The sequence below is a fragment of the Aptenodytes patagonicus genome, chromosome 16 (assembly GCF_965638725.1).
Source record: "Aptenodytes patagonicus chromosome 16, bAptPat1.pri.cur, whole genome shotgun sequence".
Classification (NCBI taxonomy): Eukaryota; Metazoa; Chordata; class Aves; order Sphenisciformes; family Spheniscidae; genus Aptenodytes; species Aptenodytes patagonicus.
Window position 1 is genome coordinate 2,475,250 of NC_134964.1, and position 21,479 is coordinate 2,496,728.

At 43.0% G+C, this 21,479-nt stretch overlaps 1 protein-coding gene across 2 annotated transcripts in view; it reads left to right on the plus strand.

Annotated features, from left to right (window-relative positions):
- Window positions 1–1,040: 1,040 nt before the first annotated feature.
- HLF (HLF transcription factor, PAR bZIP family member) overlaps window positions 1,041–21,479 on the plus strand; it is a 37,646-nt gene continuing 17,207 nt past the window's right edge. For both annotated transcript variants that reach the window (XM_076353953.1, XM_076353955.1), the window contains exons 1-2: window positions 1,041–1,291; window positions 2,728–3,063. In XM_076353953.1, coding sequence (XP_076210068.1) covers window positions 1,186–1,291; window positions 2,728–3,063 — 442 coding nt within the window. In that variant the 5' untranslated portion in view covers window positions 1,041–1,185. The remainder of the gene's footprint in view (window positions 1,292–2,727; window positions 3,064–21,479) is intronic.

Genomic DNA, 21,479 nt, shown 5'->3' on the forward strand with positions numbered 1-21,479 from the left:
GCCAGACGAATGCCCAGAAGCACCCGAAGGGTGGAAGTTACTACCGCAAGTCTTGAACAGTCGACACGGGTCGGGCCCAGTTCCTGAGGGGTGGCTGAAGGCCTAAGCGGGTACAAAGTCAACCGTACTCGCAACGAGGATCTTCGCAAGTAGAGAGGAAAGCCCTTTCCGACACAAAACTGGGACAAGGTACCGGGAACCCTGCACAGCTACTTCACCCTGGTTTGTCTCGGTCACCGGCGAGAGGAGCGGGCTGCTTACGGAAATGAGACGTGCGAAAGATCTGCCGTGGCTCCGACACGAAATGCTCGCAAGCCCAATAACCGGTTCCCTTAGAAATGGATAAAAATACCACCCGCCTCGCCTCCCTCAGGGCGCCGGGGCAGTTCGCCGGCGGGCTCCCCCGCCGCGTCCCCCGCAGCCGCCCTCGGCCCGCGGTGCTCCCCGCCGGGCGGGGCGCGCGACCCGCCGCCACTCACACAGCGGCGCGGCGCGGCCCGGGTCCCTCAGGCCGCGGCGGCGGGGGCTGCCCGCCCCGCTCCCGCTCCCCTGAGGGGTGCCGCCGCGCTCCCCGCTGCCCTCACGCTCGGATGCACCGAGCGAGGTCAAACATCCGAACTCATTAACATTCCTCCCGGTTACCGGGGAGACGGCTCCCGGCCCCGGCCTCGCCAAGGCGCGGCTCCCGCTGGGCGGGGGGAGCGGCGCGGCCGCGCTCCCCGCCGACTCCCCCCGCACGGGCCGGCCCCGGCGCCCCCCCCCCCCGCGGCTGCCCCCGTCCCGCCCCGGGTAACGGCCGCCGCGCGTGCCGCTGGGGGGGCGCGGGGCGGGGCGGAGCGGGGGGGCGGGGCCGTCCGCCGCGCCCCCCGCGCCAATGGCGGTGCCGCGCCGCGCCTGACGTCAGCGCCGGCAGCGCCTGCACATGGGCGCGCGGCCGGGGCGCGCGGCGCAGAGCGGGCGGCGGGAGCGGCGCGGGCAGCGGTGGCGGAGCTGCGCGGCGGAGGGGCCTCTCCCGCTCCCCTGCTCCGGCGGCCTCCAGGCGCCCCTCGCCAGCGGGGCTCGGCTCGGCTCGGCTCGGCTCGGCTCGGCTCTGCGCTGCGCCCGGTTCACCGCGCTTCGTAGCGGCGCCGCGAGAGGAAGGGGAAGGAACCGCTGCCGCGCAGCTGCCCCGAGGGAAAGCCCACCATGTCGCGGCCGCTCCCGCTGAACCCCACCTTCCTACCTCCCACCTACGGGGTGCTGAAGTCCCTGCTGGAAAACCCGCTCAAGCTGCCGCTCGCTCACGAAGACGGTGAGGCTTCCCCGGACAGTCCTCGCTCCCCCCCGGCCCCCCGGGGCCGGCTCTGCCCCCCGCTCACAGCCCGGCCCGGTGAGGGCAGGCGCCCCGAAATGGCGGCCCCCAGCCTGCCGTCACCTCAGGGGCCGCTGCCTCGCTTTCCCTTTTTTTCCCCTCCCTCCCTCCCTCCCTCCCCAAGGCGATTAAGTAGCGGGATGATTTCGGTGAGGGTATTAGGCGGTGAGCGATGGGCGCAGTCGGCCTGACCTAACGGAAGGCGCTGGGTTTGTCCGTCGCCGCTGCGGAGCCACCGCGGGGACGGCACCGGCCGCCTGGAAAAATAAATTAAAGAGCGCGATTTGCCTCGGGCGAAGTGTTGGGTAGAGGGGGGGGCGCAGGGCGGCGGCGCGGACCCCCCCAGCCTGAGCCCAGGTCCCGCCGCAGCCTCCCCTCGGGGCGGCCAGCTGCTCCGTCCTGCCCGCCGCTTAAAAACCACCTTCCGTGAAACCTGGTCCCGTAATAACTGAAAGGCGTTTTGACAGTAGAAAGTTGCAACTTTTCTGGAGAGCTAAGGCGGTGCGGACGTAATTGCACCTTGTATTTCCAATGAATCAAATGCACATTAAAAACAAAACCCTGTGAAAGGTCTTGCAGAGCCAAGGCGTTTTGTGTCCTCAGCTTTTCCGAGTTTCATTGCAAAGCGACTCGCAGGATTTCACCGGGTTTGTTGCATGTGCTTAAAAAGAAAACGTTAAGAAGGCATGGTGGTTGGCAGAAAGCTTTATCGGTTCAGATCCTTGCAAATCTTCTAGAGAAACCAGGTGTTTCCCTTCAAAAATGTGTGTTGAAATCACTGGATATTGTAGGAATGAGTAGGAAGCATCATTTTAACTTTTTTTTTTTGCTTTGCTTCTACTTTTGAATTTTTTGTTAGCTTTTCTGCACGTCAAAATACATATTCTGTCAGACTTCACCATTGTTGTAAGTTAGTAACGTTAAGAAGTGAATTTGAGGACTATTTTCCTTGTGTAAGGACTAGCAAGACGGGGACCTTAATGTAGAAGTATGACAGGATAATAAATTACGGGGATTTTAGGTTAAGACTGTGCCTTTTCAACAGAGTACAGCAACATCTTCCAGTTTGCTGTAAGTTAAATACTCACTCACTTTTAAGTCTATTGAGTACTTATTGAAGCTGACATTCAAAGCCATGCGTGCAGTGGAATTGTTAACTAAAAATAGCAGAAAATCTCAAAAACATGGTTGGATCCAGCAAAGGTGCTCAACTGGCTTGCCCCGTCAATTCTCTGCCAGAGTGAATCAAAGGAGTTATTTTTATGAAGGGAGTATTCATTTATTACAACTGAGAGTGCAGCAGAAATAATTGAAGTAGCAGTAGCTAATATTTTAATTACTGAGCTCTTATATCTTTATTATGTGTTTTGTTTAAGCATTCGGTAAAGAAAAAGACAAAGAGAAGAAGTTAGATGATGACAGCACCGGTACCACAGTCCCTCAGTCAGCTTTCTTGGGCCCAACATTATGGGACAAGACACTGCCATACGATGGAGACACTTTCCAGTTGGAATACATGGACCTGGAAGAATTCCTCTCGGAAAATGGCATTCCACCCAGCCCAAACCAGCACGAGCACAGCCCGCACCAGTCAGGTCTCCAGCAAGCTACCTCAGCATCACCTTCTGTCATGGACCTCAGCAGCAGGGCTTCTACTTCAGTCCATCCAGGCATGGTGTCGCAGAACTGCATGCAGAGCCCGGTCAGACCAGGTAAATCAGACCTAAGAACTGCCTATGGATTTTGGCATGAGTCCTCCTCCCCAGTGTAAATAATTACTTCTCCCTGCATGGTTGACAGGCAGCTTAGAGAGAGCCAATATGATTCAAGTCACTCACACTCCAAAAAATAAAAATAATAGCTCTAGTTATTGCTAAGTTGCTCCACAGGGATTTTTGTTTAAATTGTGTAAGGAAGCTGTGGGAATTCCAAGGAAACTTGCTGATCTTCCTTTCTTCATTGATAGCCTAGCTATTAGCAAGTGAAAAGACCACAAACGGAATAGTAATGCGTAGGTGCCGTGGTGTTAAATGAACAGGGAGAAGGACCGTGAAAGAGAATATTCCTTTGGCCAATATTTGATGTGAGAACACAGGAGTGGGCAATTATTTTGAAGTTAAAACAAAGACAATGCTTCCTGTTTGAAATTTTGGCCATAATCTTATTCTCTATTGAGCAAAATAAAATTTGCCACAGTACATGGGGCAGGAACTAAATTTTGGAACTGCATTATAATCTTGTTTAAATTAGCATAAACTGAGTGTAACCCTGACCTGAGTTGATAAATTACATCTATAGTCACCTTGAGCTGTAGGCAAAGAAAACATCGTGGACTCCAAGTTCTGATTGTAATGTATGATTCAAACACGTTTGATGGCAGTGGAAGTCTTCTATTAGTTTATTAGCACTTGAAATCATCCCTTTAGAGACACTAGTATGAATCCAGAACAACTGCTCTGGCTTGACACCAGCAAGGCTGAGGTCATGGTCAGTGGAATAGTGTCAACATGGAAGTTTGGAAAACATGGAGCTTTGCCTTTTTTTTCTTAAAAAAAAAAAGAAAGAAAAAGAAAAGACCAAGGGTGACTTATTTATTGTGCTCTTCTGCTCACACAAGGTTTGCTGGAGCAAAGCGTGCTCTTGGGAGCAGGAAACCACTCCTCTCCCTTCTGCTTGATCGTTTGCCATGCTCAGCGTGCGAAGTCATTGTCAGAATCGTCTGATAAGGAGGCAAAATAAATAAATAGAAGGACAAAAGTTGTGGAGCAGGATGAAATAGAGAAGTCTTATAAGTCTGCAACATTGCTTTCTCATTAAAAAGAAATAAAACACTCCCCCAAAACACCCCAAACCTGTCAACAGACTCCTTGGCCCCAAGTCAGAAGTGTGTGTTTAGTCGTGGATTTCACTTACTTTTACTTTATATGGATTTGACTTTGTTTTGTATTTCAGTTTCAAGGCATTTCATAGTTAACTAATAACTTATAAGGGTTTCCAGAGTTAGAATATACTTGGAGTTGGCAAGAGCAGAATATAAAAACCCCTTGCTTTTTCTGAGCCGGTTTTTAAAAATAGCGTGTATATGCTACACCATTTTCTGTCGCATATGCACATGTAAAATTAAAAGCAGATAATCTGTCCTCATTCTTTTTTTCAGAGGAGCCTGATTATGAGCCAGGCTTTTAATGATCACCTGTCAGAATTTATTTGTAATCAGCTGTCCGCATGACTTTTCAACTCATTGATTTTTTTGAGTTTTTCCTGAGCCGTTTACACCTCAGGGTTACAAACTTTTCTCACTAGAAACTCTCTATGCTTTTTTACTGTTGCAAAAGAAGTCATGTCTCTTGGGGTAGCATAAAACATCTAAATTTGCAGGTATTTTTTTCCCCACGCCATCTTGCCTTAAGCAATAATATAATTTTTTGGTTAAATGTGTTTTCTAAAAGGGAGCTCATTCAATTTCTTAAAATAATATTTTCTTCCCCCACCCCCCTTTACTTATGACTTAACTAACAGTAGTCTGGTTTATCATCAGGTTGTTGAACTTTTTATGTGCTGCTGTGTAAAAATCTTACTTTGACAATCTGTTTTGAAGAGAAGATCATCTTAAGAGTTTAGCATTTGAGCAAGTTTTAAAATAAGGCAGTATATATTTTAAAAAACAAATTTTTAGTAAGAGTGAAAATGAGCATTTAAGGTTGTCATAAAAGTGCCAAGGCAAACGTGCTGCTTTGAAATAGGAAAGTTAGTCTGGAGGTAAATGTTAAAATCATTATAATGGAGCCTTTTGGTTAATATATCTTAAGACTTTTAAAATACTTCTTTTTTTAAACTGTCACATGAAGAAAGGTTTCTTTAATTGGTGTGAGCTACCATTCCAGTATGCATGGCTGTTGTGATTTGTGTTATTGTAATAACCCCAAGAACAAATAGTACAATTTCAATAAAAATTAATTCCATGTGCTCTTATTATTTTTAGGAAAGCTGAATTTTTTAGGTGATAGTAATTCTCCTAAAAATATTTCGTTGTTGTGTCTTCTGAATTTTGTCTTGCAATGGAAGCCTGTTTGAGCGTGTAGACTCTGGCTGAAGGCAGGGTCAAATCCCGTACTGCTTATGTCCCTACTTTAAATGGCTCCGCAGCATTAGCATCAGCCTATCATGCCCGGCTGGTCAAAACTCCTGTACCTGCATGTACTGTGTACGGGGGAGGATGTACACGTGCATGTGGAACACCGAATGGGACTCACGTATGTACGTGGTGTATCTCGGACGTAGAGGGTCTATAGAAGAGTGGCATAAGGAGATTTAATTTTGCATGTGTGTTGAAATACAAGCCTTATCTGTCTTTAGAAGATAATGGTATTGCCCAAATATGTATTTTATACCATCTCTGGAAGAGATCTGGAAATCTGCATCAGCATTCACTGAGGAGTGTCATCAGGCTCAGCAAAGCTGAGCTGACCCTGATGGTAAACGTGAGATTACAAAATCCTCACTGATTTTTTTTTTTTTTTTTCCCTTAAAAGTAAAAAAATAACAACAACAACAAAAAGTTTCCTTATAGGTTTAACTTAGTTCTGTATTTCCAGCTTGGATTGTCTGGCTGATGGAAAAATGTTTAGGCTCACCAGTTCATCATCTGTTCTCTGGACTATAGCAAAGAATTAAGCAAGCACCTGCTTTCCCATAAATTCCTGTTCGGGGAATGTACGTATAGCAAATACCGTTTCTCTTTTTGAAGAAGAGGGACACAGGGTAATGGCTGTTGCAAGATTGAAATCTGATCTATTTCTTTTTCACAGTACCAATTCTGTTAATAAAAAATAGTATTTTGATTTATTTTAGTATTGCAGACCACTGTTCATTGTAATGTGTAGACGCATATGAAACTTCTTTTCTCTCCCTGTATTGGATGCTGGTTAGTTGGTTGAAATCCATAGTCTCCCTCAGAAAAACAGGTTTTATAAAGCTAGCTTTTAAAGTAACCTGTTACTACAAACGCATTTTCTTGGTTCTTAATCTGTTGCAGACCTTGTGTTGTCTTCTGCCATGTTTTTGGTGGAACATAAATCTCCAGTTAACTGCAGAGTCCTTTAAGGGAATTGGGAGTATTTGTAGCTGTTTGTATGTAAAGGGAAGTTCGTATTTTGCAGGTAACTAGTTGGTGGTTGCTTTTACCTGGCTCGTTTCCCTGTGTAGCCCTTATTTGGGTGAATGGGGCAGCTACTGTAAAGGGTTTGAACGGAGTGAATTAGAGTTCAGAAGCATCAGCTAAGTCTGGTGGAAGATCCTAATTAGAAGGTTCTGGGGATTTTGTGGTTCAGATCCAAATTTTCTGTTTGCCACCAGAGCTTTGGATGTAGGGCTATGTCACGGGGATGCTGCTGACACAGTGATATCCCATGTTTTGTTACTTCCCTGCTCCTTAAGGAGGATAGGGCTGTCGGAGGCTTTGAAAAAACTCCCTCATTCTTTGCGTTCCTGTGACAGTGGTTTTCAGTCTGTGTTGCCTGGATGGCTGGGTGTCTTAGGCTACTTGCAAAGGATCTGCCAAAGATTATTTAAGGAAAGAAAAAAAGAAAAGCAAGCTTTGTAATCTGCTGTGGAAATACACATATGTGCAATATCTGCAAGTCTTCACTTTCAGTTAAAAAAAAAAAAAAAGATTTAGGGGTACATTAATCAAAAAGCTGAAAACTGTTTCCATGCGAAGTGTACTTACACCTCCCACCCCCCCAAGAACACAAAGATTTTATTAAACGCCATGTTTTATTTATTCAGCCGAGATACTTCATCTAGAGCGCAGTATCCATTACCTTTTACTTCTTACATAGATACTGAACTGTAATGATTGACACGGGGCGTGATTGGGTGGTTTTCGGCATTTTTCTGTTAACTTTTGTTTGTGATAGGCACAGCAGCCAGCTGGGAGAGGTTTGTTCTTGCTCCATCCAGCCTCTCAACTGCATACTGGGGATGATTTGGTGAAGGGGGCAGCCCGCAAAAGGGTGTGTGTGCAACACTCCCTTTATTGCAGTCTTCCTTCCCCTGTGTTTCTTAATGTGACCTCCTCTTCCAGCACAGCCTTTGTAGCGTGAAGGGCAGCATTCCCAGCAGCCAACTTCTATGTGGAATCCTCTCCTAAGCTTTAGTCATTGTTTACAAGCAGTTACTAGGTGTTGCATGAGCCACAGCTTGAGCCCCCTCTCTTAGAGTCGAAGGACTCTACCTCCAGCACCAAGAGGAGCTGGGAATTTCCTGACCTTTGTTCTCCCACGTGACAACATGGGAATGACCAGCTAAACCACCAGGCAGGCTGGTGCCGAGAGCTGCTCTTCACATTGACTCTCACGTGAGGCTCTGGATGGCTGTTGCCTGCATGACCATGTGCTTTAGGCACGTGGCAGTCCCCTGTGCAGCCTGCTCAGCATGGCTTTTGCTAGAGCAGCAGGCACGCACACACGCCTGTGTGCTCCTACCATTACCAGCCGATGACGAAATTGCAGTGAAATGGAAAAGCTTTGCTCCGGACTGCCACGGCAAGGGAAATGCAATATGCAGCCAAGCCTCACAAAACTGCTTTCTGGATCAAAGGAAGATGCAAAATATATTCAGGCAAATATTAAAAATAGCCTGTCACATGATAACAGGGGAAAAAAGTGCTGAACGCACAAGCCGTGTTAATGCTAGAAGCAAGAACACTGTGTCTTCTTCAAGAGATCTAATTTTAATATTCACTGTTAACTCTTGATTATTGGTTAAATAATTGCTTGACTGCATGAAAGAACGTGAAGTTGATTTGGAGTTCAAACAGTAAACAGCATGAAACGTCTTTTGGTTTTATGCGATACTTTTAAAATATACCTCATATATTCTCATCGGGAATAGTGCTTTCACACAGATAGAGCTACTTAGGCAAGTAAGGGCTATACAGTGTTAGGAAGAGGATACACAGAGGCAACAAGTAGGGGAGTTTTGTCCCCTTAGAAAGACATTTCAAGGATACCTGAGTGTCAAACTTGTTGCAATTACCTAGAAAAAGTATAGTGTCTTTCTTGGAGCCTTGCTTCCCGTCTCAAAGTGTATTGGAGAATGTTTGATTGAATGATTCTCTAGTGAGGTGATTTGATTTTTAAGAAGCGAGTACACCCTGAAGTCTTTCATAAAACAATATGTTATAGTTAAGAGAGAAGAGCTCATCAGGAGATGTATACGAAGAAGACATTGATATTATCTGATTAGATGCAGGTACTAGGAAACATATTAAATTGTTTCAATCTCTATATATTTACATGACAGCAGATTGGCAATTGTGGAAGCCAGATTCTGCCCAATTAATCTCAGCAATAAGTACTTTACTCCTCATGTGGTCTTACTGATTTCAGTATTGCTCAGCAGGAGAGCAGCTTGTTGACTACTCTCCTTCATCAACGCCTAGGTGGAGCAGCAAAATGTCACCATTCACTCTCTTGTCATTCATCTTTCTGGATTTTTTTTTTTTAAAGGGGGGTAACGGTTCTCGGTGCATCAGTGGAGTTTTCTCAGGATGAAAGGACATACTTGTCGTCGGTTTAGAGGGCTTTAGAGCATTATGAAATCAGAAGCTTGGTTGGCTGGAAGTACACTATGGAGCTATTTAGTATTTGTATCACACAAACATGATCATAAGTTTCCTTTTTTTTGAAGTCTCACTTTCATAACAAATAAAATATATTTTCAGTATTTTGTCTGAATTCCACAGAAGACTGGGATCATCAGACGAGTATTTCAACTAAGTTATATTCAAGAAAAACTGTGGTTTGATCTATTCTACATTAAGTAGATAATGAAAGCTCTGAAAAAGAACATTTACTTAAATCTCGAATCTACTCCATTTAATGGAGTAAGTTACACAGAATGAGTTAGTATAGAAAATTAACATAAAATGCATGACTGTCAAAATGAATGCATGAGAAACAGATTTTGTAGCTTGTTGCCTTTTTTTTTTTTAATGAACAAATGGCATTTAAGAATCTGTCTATTTATCACAAAACTGAATTTGGTCCTGAGAGCTTCAGAGCTAATGTAGGGAGAGCTAACACAGGTAGGTAAGGCAGCATGTGTTGCAGCATGTGTTGCAACATTTCTTTTTTTTTTTCTTTTTTTCTTTTCTGCTAGGGCTCTTCATAGCACTTCAGCTTTGCATAACTGAGGTGCTATCCGTCAGGTTTTAAATGAATACAAGTTATTGTTCAACCTCTCACACTTCTGACATGCTTGAAGCTGTGGTACAGTTATCCTTCCCTGTCCCATTCTCTGAGCTAAATCTTGCCAGGGCTAGATTTGGCCCAGATTTTCATTGTACGCCATCCAACACCATTGCTTAGCTTCTCTGATATGGCATGCTCTTGCTTCAGGGTTCTCTGCTTCACTTTGAGAGAAACAGCTTTAGCTCTTCATCTTACTGGTAGTATTCTCTTGTTCGTATTATTTGCCATTTAATGAAAACAGGCATTGAGGATCTTAGAATCATGGAATAGTTTGGGTTGGAAGGGACATCTTCAACTAGAGCAGGTTGCTCAGAGCCCCGTCCAACCTGACCCTGCATGTTTCCAGGGAGGGGGCATCCACCACCTCTCTGGGCAGCCTGGTCCAGTGTTTCACCACCCTCAGCATAAAAACTTTTTTCCTTATATCTAGTCTAAATCTACCCTCTTTTAGTTTAAAACCATTCCTCCTTGTCCTGTCTCAACGGGCCCTGCTAAAAAGTTTGTTGTGAAGCTCTGTGCTTGTGTTTTGATGTATGGCTGTTTGCAGGAGGAAATAAAAAATCCAAATTGTGTTAGGGTCCTAGAAAACTCAGGTCCTTATTAACTGGAACACAAATCTAGATTATTACTGAAACAAAACTTGACAGGGACCCACAGATCGATGTATTAGCATGCATTTACTACAAGCAGAAGCCGGAGTGAACTATAGCAATAACTCATCTGTAACAAACTGTCATCCTTCCATATGTAGGTGTATAAGCAGAGAGGCAAAAATACATAGTTTGGCAAAGATTTGTTGAGGATGGAGAATTGTTTAAAAAAAAAAAAAAGTGTTCTTTTCCAATTAGCCTTAGGGAGCACAGCTTGCTATAAATTCTTTGTTCTGGAACATGGCTGTGGACAATAGGTCAAAGTTTAAGTAATTCATTACAGAACTGGTTGGTACTCTTGAATTTAATAAACAAATGAATGAACAGGGTTCTCTGTCCATAGCAAGATCCATTACTTTGTGTGGCAATGGTTGGTTCTTAAAACTTTTTTTCAATCACTTGCAAGGTTCCCCACTTACAGCAATGTCCACATACAAGAATTAAGTATTTGAGGTGACCTGGTAACTTCGCAATCATGATACAGATGAAAGCATTCAAAACAGAAATTAAATGCGGTCCAACTAGTAACTGTGCTTATAACTTGAGATTCTAAGGAGATGAGGAAGGAAACTGTAGACTGCATTTTGAAAAACTGAAGGAACAATAGTGTGAAACTTGTAAACACAAAATAATTCCTGCAGAACTCCGTTTGATGGAGCAATCGATATTTTTAGCACAGCGAGATTACTGAAATAATGGCACTAAACCTTCTTGTGGAAGAGTATATTACTCAAGGCTGCAGAATATTAAACACAGGCTCAAAGCGAGAGGGCTGCATTGAAACGAAGGAGGTAACTTAAAACAGTTCAGTAATTTTTACAAACTCCCCATTTCAACATTTGGAAATGAGTCCTACTCCGGCCAGAAGTCTACTTGAAAAACAGCTGTGTGCTTAGCTTCTAATGCTTAGTAAGTAGGAACTAAGCACTCAGAAACAAACCCTGTTCCTCATCACAACAGAGAGGGTTAAACTGACTTAATTTGAAGGACCCTGCAGCAATCAGACATACCACTGTTCCCTCTTTTGTTGTGCTGCATAGTGGAAATATAGATGTTACTGACATCTGTAATCCCTGCAGCTGCGGCCCCTCGTTGCAGCGTGGGGCATTTGGCCGTTTTATGTATGTAACTCTTGCAGCTCTGTTTCATGCTGTGATAGATGAGCATTGGGGTATTTTTTTTTTTGCCTGGTTTGCTATGAAAACAAACCATATCCAGTCATGCTAGGTATGTGTGGCCTCTTGCGTGTTCCTGCTTCATGATTTTTGAGTGTATTGGCTGATTTTAACCAAATGTGGCAAGAAAGTTGTGATTCTGAAGGAATAATTACATTCCTAAAATTTCATGAAAATAGATGAGTGGATAGGAAAGGAATATGTTACTGAGCAGGAAAAGCTGTAATGTAAATGTGCGTTTTCTACATCAGAGAATTTACATAAGACCTTTAATATGCCTGATCTGTGTGAAATACTTCTGGGAAAGCTGACACCTTTTTAGACACCATGAGATGTCAATTCACTTTGAGAAACGAATCTGCAAGAAACCAGGTTTAATTGGTTTAATGTGTGTTGGGGGGGTCACAAACTTTTTTCCACCATTAGTCTTTTAAAATCCTCACCTCCTGGAGTCTTGTGATTATATGAGACTCCAAGGTTTCGTTTAAAAAGACAAGTTAGAAAACGAGCTATAAGGTTTGTAGGCAAGATCTTGAATGCACCGAACCCAGGCAATGGAACGATCTTGATCCTCTCCAAAGTCGAGCACAATTATTTTACCTAAAAATTTTCTGAACTTTTACTCAACCTTGCTATATCCTGTTCCTTTCGTGCCGCAGAAGCAACCCAGCTCCGCTGCCCTGATTGAAACTACCTTGCAGTCAGCCAACTTCAAATTTGAGGCCTGTTATCTTATCACAATTATTGCAGTATCACATACGGGCAGGTGTCCAAGTGACCTTGTGTATGCGTCTTGTCATTCATTCTTCACAGCGAGTTTCAGCCGGGGCGCTGCGCACAAAGCTGCCTTTTACAGCTCGCTCTCATTGGCGTAACTTTCCACTCTGCCACCGGAGTCTGGGGTGGAGGTAGGTTAGAAGTGAATGAGAAGGAAGGGACGGTGAGAGTGGGCTAAAAATGTTGAGGGATCAAAGAGGAAAAGTAGGTCGTGGCAGGGTATGTGTGTTGGGAGGAGGAACAGGGGGAGCACAGACTAGGGGAAGATTTGTTTTCCTATTGGCTTTTCAAAGTTGTGCAATTTAAGAATTGGATTAACCTGATATGACTTTGTTTTTCTGCCAGATTAGATATGTTGAGTTTCTTGGCATTGTGAATTGTACAGTACATTGTGTGCTGTAAATATGGGTGTGTCGGGATAAAGCTGTAATGACACAACACGCTCGCAGTATAATGCAGCGCGGCTGGGTGGACTCCCCTGCTCCCTTAGTGTCCCGTTCCCTCTACCCCTGAACGCACATACTTGTTAGGGCATTTAGAAATTTGTTAGAACCTCTCTACCTTCCTATGTTTTGTTTCCAGCACAGCATCAAGACATTTTGATAACCTTTGTGGCAAGGTACCTCTTATCTGAGGCCCGAAAGCCTGTTCGGTCTGGCGGTGGCATACGCTGTATGAAGTGTCTTTTTAAAAAAAACAACCTGTATGAAATGACGAAAAGACACTTGAGTTTTTTCCTGCTTTCTCAGGGTTAAGTTGAAGAAAGTTTACTGGGAAATGTTGCCATGTTTTTTCTTTTTGCTTTGCTTTTTTTTTTTTTTTTGACTGTGTCTAAGACACTGCCTTGAGCTTAACTTTGGAAGAGTAAAAAATCAGATACAGATCTGAAATAACTGCAAGTGCTGAGCTCGCTGCTGTTTGAAGTACACCATAGCAGCATATGGATGTCAAAGTAAAATTTTCACAGCAGCATATATTTGCTCAATGGGGTTTTTTTTGTGTTATATACATCCTGAGATAATTTAATTTGGTGTATCCATTTTATATGCTGGGCTAGCCCCATGGAGTAGCCCAATTCTCTTTGCTTACTGCAGTGAGGGTGGAGTAATGAGCGACTGCAACTAGGTAGCTAAAGAAAGGTGGCCAGAATCAAAGCCCTGTTGAGCTGGGTGATCACTGAAGACTAGTGAAGAGTGTGCAGACTTTGGAGAGTGAAATTAAGAATACCTTAGGGCACCCTTGTTTAATTCCCACTCTCAATTTCCAGACTTCTCCAGGGACCACATCTACCCACGCAGGTTAGTCACAAGGGACTGACCATAATATGGCCTTTGTCACCAACTGTCTAAGGGCCTGCTGCCCTCTGTATCAATACATCTACATTGAAAAATGAGGAATTAATTCCCCTGCCTGTAGTGAAGATTATTTTTCTTCGAAGAGCGTAAATAACAGATAAGGTTAATAAGTCAGATATCAAGATGGTGTCATGTTCCTTAGCCATATGTTGAGCCTTACTCAAATTCACGTAAGCAAAAAAAATGGGGCTTGCTCATTAGATGAAGGTTTTTCTGAAGTGGTAGTAGTCTGGTGATTGAGCCATTTTTTGAGAGTAACACAAATTGAGTAAAACGGAGCGGGAGGTTGACCTTGTGAACACCTGCATCACTCAACTTAAATGAGAGAATTAGGAAAGAGTGCGGCATATTTAAAGTTAACCTGCATATCCACCTTTTGAGGAGGTTAAACCACAAGCCTTCAGTCACAAATATTGGACAGCTGCGGTTGGGTGTCTACTTGAAACACCTTAGCTGTTGGTGTCTTGGCACTTAAAAAATCAGGGCATGGATTGTCCAGACTCCGAGACCTGACGTTCGTGCATCCATAATCACGTGGCCACTCTCAGAAAGGCTGATCTTTCTGTTGGACTGGACTCATCACCAGGTTTAAGAAACACTTTTCCAAACTCTCTTACCTGTTCAATTTTCCCAGTGCGACATGGTTGAAGTCATTGCTGAAGATTGTGGTAGTCTCTGTCTGGAAGCTGTTCTGAACACGTGAAAAGAAATCATTAACCAAATAGAAGGAAAGAACTGGAGGTGTAATTGTCAACTCGTGTGTGTCTCTGATTTCACCAGCTGCTGCACGTGTCTGGGTTATCAATTTATTTCTGTTAGAAAGTAAACAAATCTCACTTTTATTATATACTCTCATGACTGTTTCATCTGAGTTGCTCTTATCTGTAGCAGGGATGTACTACTGAGGTCTTGTGTTTGGAGGCTTTTTTTTCTGCTTCCATATGTAACATGCTCTCACAAGTCACGTGTACCTCTGATGCTGGCCAGGGATGCTGTTTATCTCTTCCTAAGTCAGTTATTTAAAAATATTATCACTACTATCAAAATATCATCGGGGCAGCTTTTATCCCGTTAGACCCTACATGTTTTTCGGATTGAATCCTTTGGGCAAATTCTGTCTCGCTTCATGAATGTTTCTCTGTGTTCAGTAGTGCTACTTGGTGGCTATTTAAGTAGCGTCAGCAAAATCTGAGCTATAGGGGATGTATACCACCATCAGAGTCATACCCTTCCTGTACTGGGCCACATCCTGAGAGGCCTAAGTACCTCTAACTCTCCTGAATATGGAATTTGAAGTAGTTCAGCGTTTTGCATTTTTGAGCCACTGATGGGAAGCTCTCATAATCCATGAAGAATTTGCAGTGCCTTTTCCGAATCAGGTTCTTTCAGGGTCTGCATCCTTGAAGGAGCTGATGGTGTGTAACTCCTATTGAAATCCAGGTGAATTCCCGGTGCTCAGCACCCTTTGCTGAATATGCTCAGCCCTACAAGCCCAGTTAACACCTTGTTAAAATACAGCACTGGCAACACTAGCGTTTAAGCAAACCCCTTAAGTAATTTTTTTGCTGCCCTTCAGTTTATAGCCCGTGGCCTGTTGTTTCCCACTTTCTCACGTTTTCCCAAAGCCGCTGGTGTGTACAGTCTGAAGATCACATTTAACCAACACAAGGAAATCAGCTTGGCCCGACGGGCTTCTTTATCACGTGGCTGAGAATGTGTTCACTCTGTTCTGCCAGACTGTGGCTAGCTGAGCAAAATACAGTGAAGCTCTGGGCTTCTGGCCAAGCTTTTATTTCAGTTTGGAGCTTACAGCCACATATTTGCTGTTTGGCAGGACATCCACTGGGGTATATTTGGATAGTAATCTAGCATTGTTTTGCTGCTTTTTTCTTCTTTTTTTTTTTTTTTAAATGCACACAGATAGTATAATCCCAACACTTACTTTGGCCAGTCTATACAAGATTTCTCAGTGTGCACCGTTATGTATGTGCACTCAGAACTTGTAGCCATGACCTTTGATAAATATAAGTCAAAGCAATTAACTTTCTTTTATCGAAAAATTCTGGATCCTACTCTTTGCCCCCTATGTGCCGATAACAGAGCTATGTTGTTACTCTTTCCAAGATCAAAAGCTTCACTAGGGTTTGATTGAAGTCCAATTATGGAAGGAAGTAGCTGTGCTGGAGCTCTGAAAATAGCAATAATTGTTAAAATAATAAAGTGTGTCCTTGTGTGTCTTTATAATCTTTAAAACTTCTTTTGGGGGGAAGGGGGTGGCTTTCCTCTAGTTTTAAAATGAAAATATTAGCAAATGTCTTGGGAAAATAGGAGCGTGCTGTTAGAAGAACAAGTATCCCTCTCTGGATTTCTTATTTCAGTTTTATTCTCCACCCCAAGCTTGCCTTCCTCTGAAGCTGTTTGCATGCAGCCTGACTCATGCAGGAAAATAAAGCTGGATTTGATTTTTAACTGTATGGGAGGCTTTGGGTTTGGGGGGATAAAGGCTTTATGATGCAAACTTATTTATTCCTCTGTGAAACGAAAATGGGCTTTTCAAAATACAGCGTGTTTTGGAAAGTTGGCTCTGGGTTTGAAACCCCAACATCTCTGAGGGCACCCTTGTATGAAAAAATAGTACAAAAAGACATAATGCTTGGGGAGGGGGTACAAAACATGATTGCAAGCAGTAGTGTTTGAGGAGCAGTTCCTGTTATTTTATGAAGGGACATTCTCTTGAAATGTGGGGTTTGTTTTATATGGACAGTACTGAGCCTGGACGTCTGTTTTTACGGTAACTTTATCAGACACTTCAAGCTGTGTCTGAGCAGATCAATACTGGCAAAAGCTGAAATACTTTTCCCCAAATCTGTACGTTGTTCTTTAGGATATAAATTTACAATTGCCTCTCTTAGTCGCTCCTGCATCCTCAGAGAGAAGAGAACCTGGGAGAAAGAGCCCCGTGGTGAGGCTCCCGGCTGGTATCGACTGGCAGAGCTTCAGGAAGGGAGAGCTTGGTTCTTGATGTTAAAACTCAGCATGTATAAATGCCCATTTATCATTTGCAGTGTTTAGTTGATTGAAACATCAAGGTGAATAAATGGAAATGAAGATGATAATATGGACAGTGCTAAGTACATCTTTTCCAATATTTTGCAGTGATTGCTATAGGTGCTGCTTTGGTGATTACACACCAAATTGGTTTGAATTCATAGCAAGATTTTACCAGGGTTTGTGTCTCTCTTTTTTTTTTTTTTTTTTTTTTTTTTTTAAAACTCATGTGCTCGCACACATCTGATACAGGACAAGATAATCCCTGTGTGAAAGTCAGCCCTCGTGTACTTTCTTTTTAGCCAACTGGACTCAAAATCACTAATTACTTGAGTAAAATCTTTGCCTTACAGATAAATGGTATCAAGTAATAAGCCCAGAAGGATTGTACAGATCCAGCGAAGCCCTTTGATTTGTCACATGAACCTTCAGAACTAGAATTTTCTTAGCCCCTTAAGTTACTAGGACAGAACCTGTTATTTATTCACTTGAATCTTACTGTTATGCTGTCTCCATTGCAGTGAGAATTATTTAGTCTTTCATCATTCACTTAAACATTTTTTACATCATCTATTTATTCTGACCATAAGACAGTTTTATGTGTATAACTTCTATAAAATATTCTGCCTAAAGTAGTTCAGTTCCCTGCTCTTACTGGATTTGGATGGATCTTTGGTAAGCAAACTGCTTCATTGCCTTCTGGAAATTTTAGTTGTCAAAAAAACCAACCTTAGCAAGAGGTACCCTGTTGGTCGGCTTAAAGATGTTTACACAGTGGGCAGCTTTAGCCGCTCTCAGAAACAGCCTTGCCTGATCTCTAGGAGCTGCTGAAACTCATCAAGCAGGTTCCTGCTAACCAATTATCCAGTTAAGCAGAAGGAGGAAAGGTGTTTCTCTTGTTTTTAATTTGCTAAGTTTAACTCATTCTTCCTCAAGCTTCAGTAGTTGTGGACGTTAGTAACACTGAAATAACAGCAGTGAGAGTAAGAAGGAAGAGGGTTAGAAGGGATCTCTGACCTTGCAAATACTGATCTGTGTGTTAGTGTGTATCCCTCAAGTGGGCGGAGACATGCAGTTTCCAGCTTAAATCTAGAGCTCTCTAATTCTTAGCTGAGTCCTACCCAGCATTCCTCACCTAGCTTTTTGTCTTGCATTTTAACAAAATCTTTTTTTAAAAAAATAAATTCCCCCCTCTAACCAAACCCCTCCCCACCCCAAACCCCCTAATGAATGTTGCATTGCTGCCAGAGCAAACTGTTGATTCCCAAACACTCCTACTGTCTCTTGGTTGGAAGACTTAAATTACCTGCATAATAAGTGCTGTGGATAATATAAAAAAGCTCTTTCTAGTAAGAGCTCTGGTTTTCACTACGTATTACAAGAATAAATAAATGCTCAGATGATACCAGACAGCTGGGTTGTCCACATCTGACTGTCTTCTACATTGATTTTTAAGACAGGACAGGTGCATGACTGTTTTAATGGCTATCAATACCAGATGCGTCTGTGTGAAATTCAGAGAGATTGTCAAGTGGCAGTGCAGTTGTCAAACAAATAATTTTGCTCGTGATTACTGGAAATAGTAAATGAGTGGGTGGGATAAGGTGAAAAGAGATTCTTGATTCCAGTAGAGAAGAGGATTAAGTGATTTTCCTGACTGCCGTAACAAATAAAAATTTGGTGAATACTTTCCTTTTTTCCTTCCTACTGCCTGCCAAGGAATCGGTTCCATGAGCAGCAAAACCACCGTGGGTTCTCTGATGTGTAACGAGGCTCCCGCAGCCTTCCTTCAGCCAGGGAGTTAAGGGCTTCTTTCATTTACATTGTTTTCACAAAGCTTGTTAGTAATACATGTCCGTACCTCTCTGCTAAATTTGTTTGAAATTGGCCAACAGTTTCAAAAGTTGTTGGGAGGAGACTAGATGGACATGTGGACAGCACGATTGCACAAAACTCATTTCTCTAGGAAATTGAGCTAAAGAATAACTGTCAAGTACTGGGGCACTGAAATGAAGCTTGCGAAGTGGTTGAAGGAACTGAAAGGCCACTTGGTATCTTAATTGTGTGCATAGCCTTTAACCAGGTACACAAGATACAGTTCTTGCCCACGGGTTAGATCTGTGCAGGCAGATTTCCATCTGCCCAGGACCTGTCTTTGTAGAAGTGAAGTGTAATTTGGTGACTGCATTGATTGTTTTGAAAGCAACTGGAAATGCTTACGAAGAAGCAGTAAGTATTAACCAGCGTAGGCTGTGGCAGAGCTTGATCTGGTGGTGTGAGCTGTGCTAGCGGCTGAGTGGTCTGTGCAATAACCTTTGACTATAGATAGGGCTTTCTTTCGTTTCCTGAGTAGCCTGAGGGTGTAACTGAGTATTTACTACTGTTCCACATTGGGTTTTTATTTTTTTAAAGGAAGATCTGTGAGTGGACGAGTTGGAATGCATGTTAATAACAAAAATTTAATAGAGCCTTTCTGTCATCAGGATTTTATTGAGTTTTGCTTGTGCATTGAGTCCTCAAAGACCTTATCCAGGCAGCAAAATGGAGGCAAAGGAGGTAGAGCCAAGTTCTTGGGTTACTGAGCAAGGGAGCTGCAAAGCTGGGTGGCCTTATCCCTAGCAGCTAGGACAAACCTTCTGAAACAGGTAAAGATGGGCTGAGACTTCTGCTTACAGTAGATGCTTCTTCCAGGCTGCAAGTAAAGCGGGTGAGGTACGCGGGTTCAACAGTGTATTGTGTGCAGTGGATGGGCAGCATCGTCTAAGCTGGGTGTGAATTGTGTGGAATGTATGTACATAAATGGCCTGGGCATGAGGAAGCAACGTGTTTTCACCTGTGAATAGATGAGTTACTTCTGGTGAAGTGCACCAGAACACAGGGTTAGCTTCTGTAGGAAGAACACATTAAAGGTGGCATGAAGCATCTTTATCGTGAGACCAGCTCTTAATTTATTTCTCAAACTCTGGATTACTGTAAATCTGGTCAGTGCTGTTTTCTTTATTCCTTCTGCATTTGTAAAAAGAGAACAAATAAAAATGTTCTGTAAGCTTTGCTACGTTTTTTAAAAATATAATTTATATGGCACAGTTCTATTTGTAATTTTTTTATATCCAAAATATAGAGGTCTTTAGAATAGAAGAAGAAAAGCTGCATATCTGAGTTTAAGATAAAATAAGATGATCTCTCTGACAGAGACAGCAGAAATGATGTGATATGACAGTTGCTGTAGCAACACCACCTACTTCATGAAAATCAGAGTTAACAAGAGTGTAAAAGGTAAAGCCCACATAATTTTCCAAGCCTATGAATTGTTGCTGCCCTCAGCTTGCAGTGCTTTCCAACTCTCCGGTGTTTCTCCTTCCATTTGGGCACAGATACACCTTTTTCTGCATGGCCAACTCTTGCAGACCCGATCCTGTATTCAGCAGGGGCACATAGTGGGAGTTCTGCAGGGGCAGTGAAGCCTGCAGTGTCTTTGCCTGCAGGTGACCTGGTGAATAAGAGGAAAATAACACGAAGGATTGTGTCGTGTCCTGTCCTCCCCCCAAATCCTCTCAAAAGCCTTGGACAGTAAAATACTGTAAGGCATATGCTGTCTCACAGGTATCCCATATAGAGAACGGGATGACCGCTGTTGTAAAAAGGAAGCCAGACCAGTCAATTTACTTCTGTGGGAATCAGCTTTTAGTAAAGCACTGTTATATTTAATATAAATTGTAAGTATTGTAGAAACTGAAGGTGTCAAAGGTAGGTACATTGGCACTTTCGCCCCTCCCAAGTAAACCTGAAATAGTGGTGCTGCATACCAGTGATACGTTGCCTGTGAAAGTAGGAAAACGCATTGTTTTTAATCAGAGTGGTGTTGAGCTGGTTGGCTGGCTGCTGGGGAGCACTGAGTACAGCGCAGCACGCAGAGGGCTTTGTTCCCGGGCGGGCAGAGACTTCTACGAAATTACTGTATTCGAAGCGGTAGAAGGGTCTCTGTTCAAGAGATGTTTCAGTGCCAAGACATTGTTTGAAAGTTATTTGGTATGTCTGGATTGGCACTAATTTTGAAATTTGCGGCTATGGTTACTGGAAGAAAAATACTTTATTAAAAAATACAGTTACTGTATACTGGCTGCCATCAGCTTACACTTTTCTTAATGATAATTTTCAGTGAACAGTCCTCTATGTTTATGTACATTTATAAAATGCAGACACATATGTTTAAAAGCTCCCATATGCAGTGAAACGGTAAGTGATTTGCCAGTTCACATTGGCCTCAAGGTTACACTCAAATATATTTTTATTTTTAATATATTGACTTAATTTGTTGTTAATATTTTTGTCATTGATTGGCAACGGAGAGCCACGCTGTGTGTGATAGCAAAAGTAAAACCTCTATTACTTGCAAATTGGGGAAAAGAGTTTGAAGGAAACAGCAATCTCAAATGGCAGTCAAGTTAAGTTTTACTGATGCGTTTTGCTGAGATGCCTCCTGAAGGCATCACAATAAATGCACTACTCAATAGATGGAAGGAGGTTTGACTTTTGTGTCTTGGGGCATTTTCACTTCATTTTTGACATAGTTCAAAATCTTCGCAGGTTCCGCATAACTGTTGTATTCAGAACATGCATACATAGTGTGTTCAGTCTCAGTTCAGGGCTATGGACAGTTTGCAGAGGAGATCACAAGAAGGAAAATAAGTATTAGGATTCCAGGATTTCTTCAAGAAATAGTCCATTGCCACCCTTTTTCACTGCTACTGTTTTTAAAAGATAAAAACATAAAGATTTTGGTATGTGTTGCTTTTTCTGGTCACTTTTCCCTCAGATTGTTGGCTCGCTTTGCCTTCATCTTTCTATAAAAATGTGACTGCTGTTCT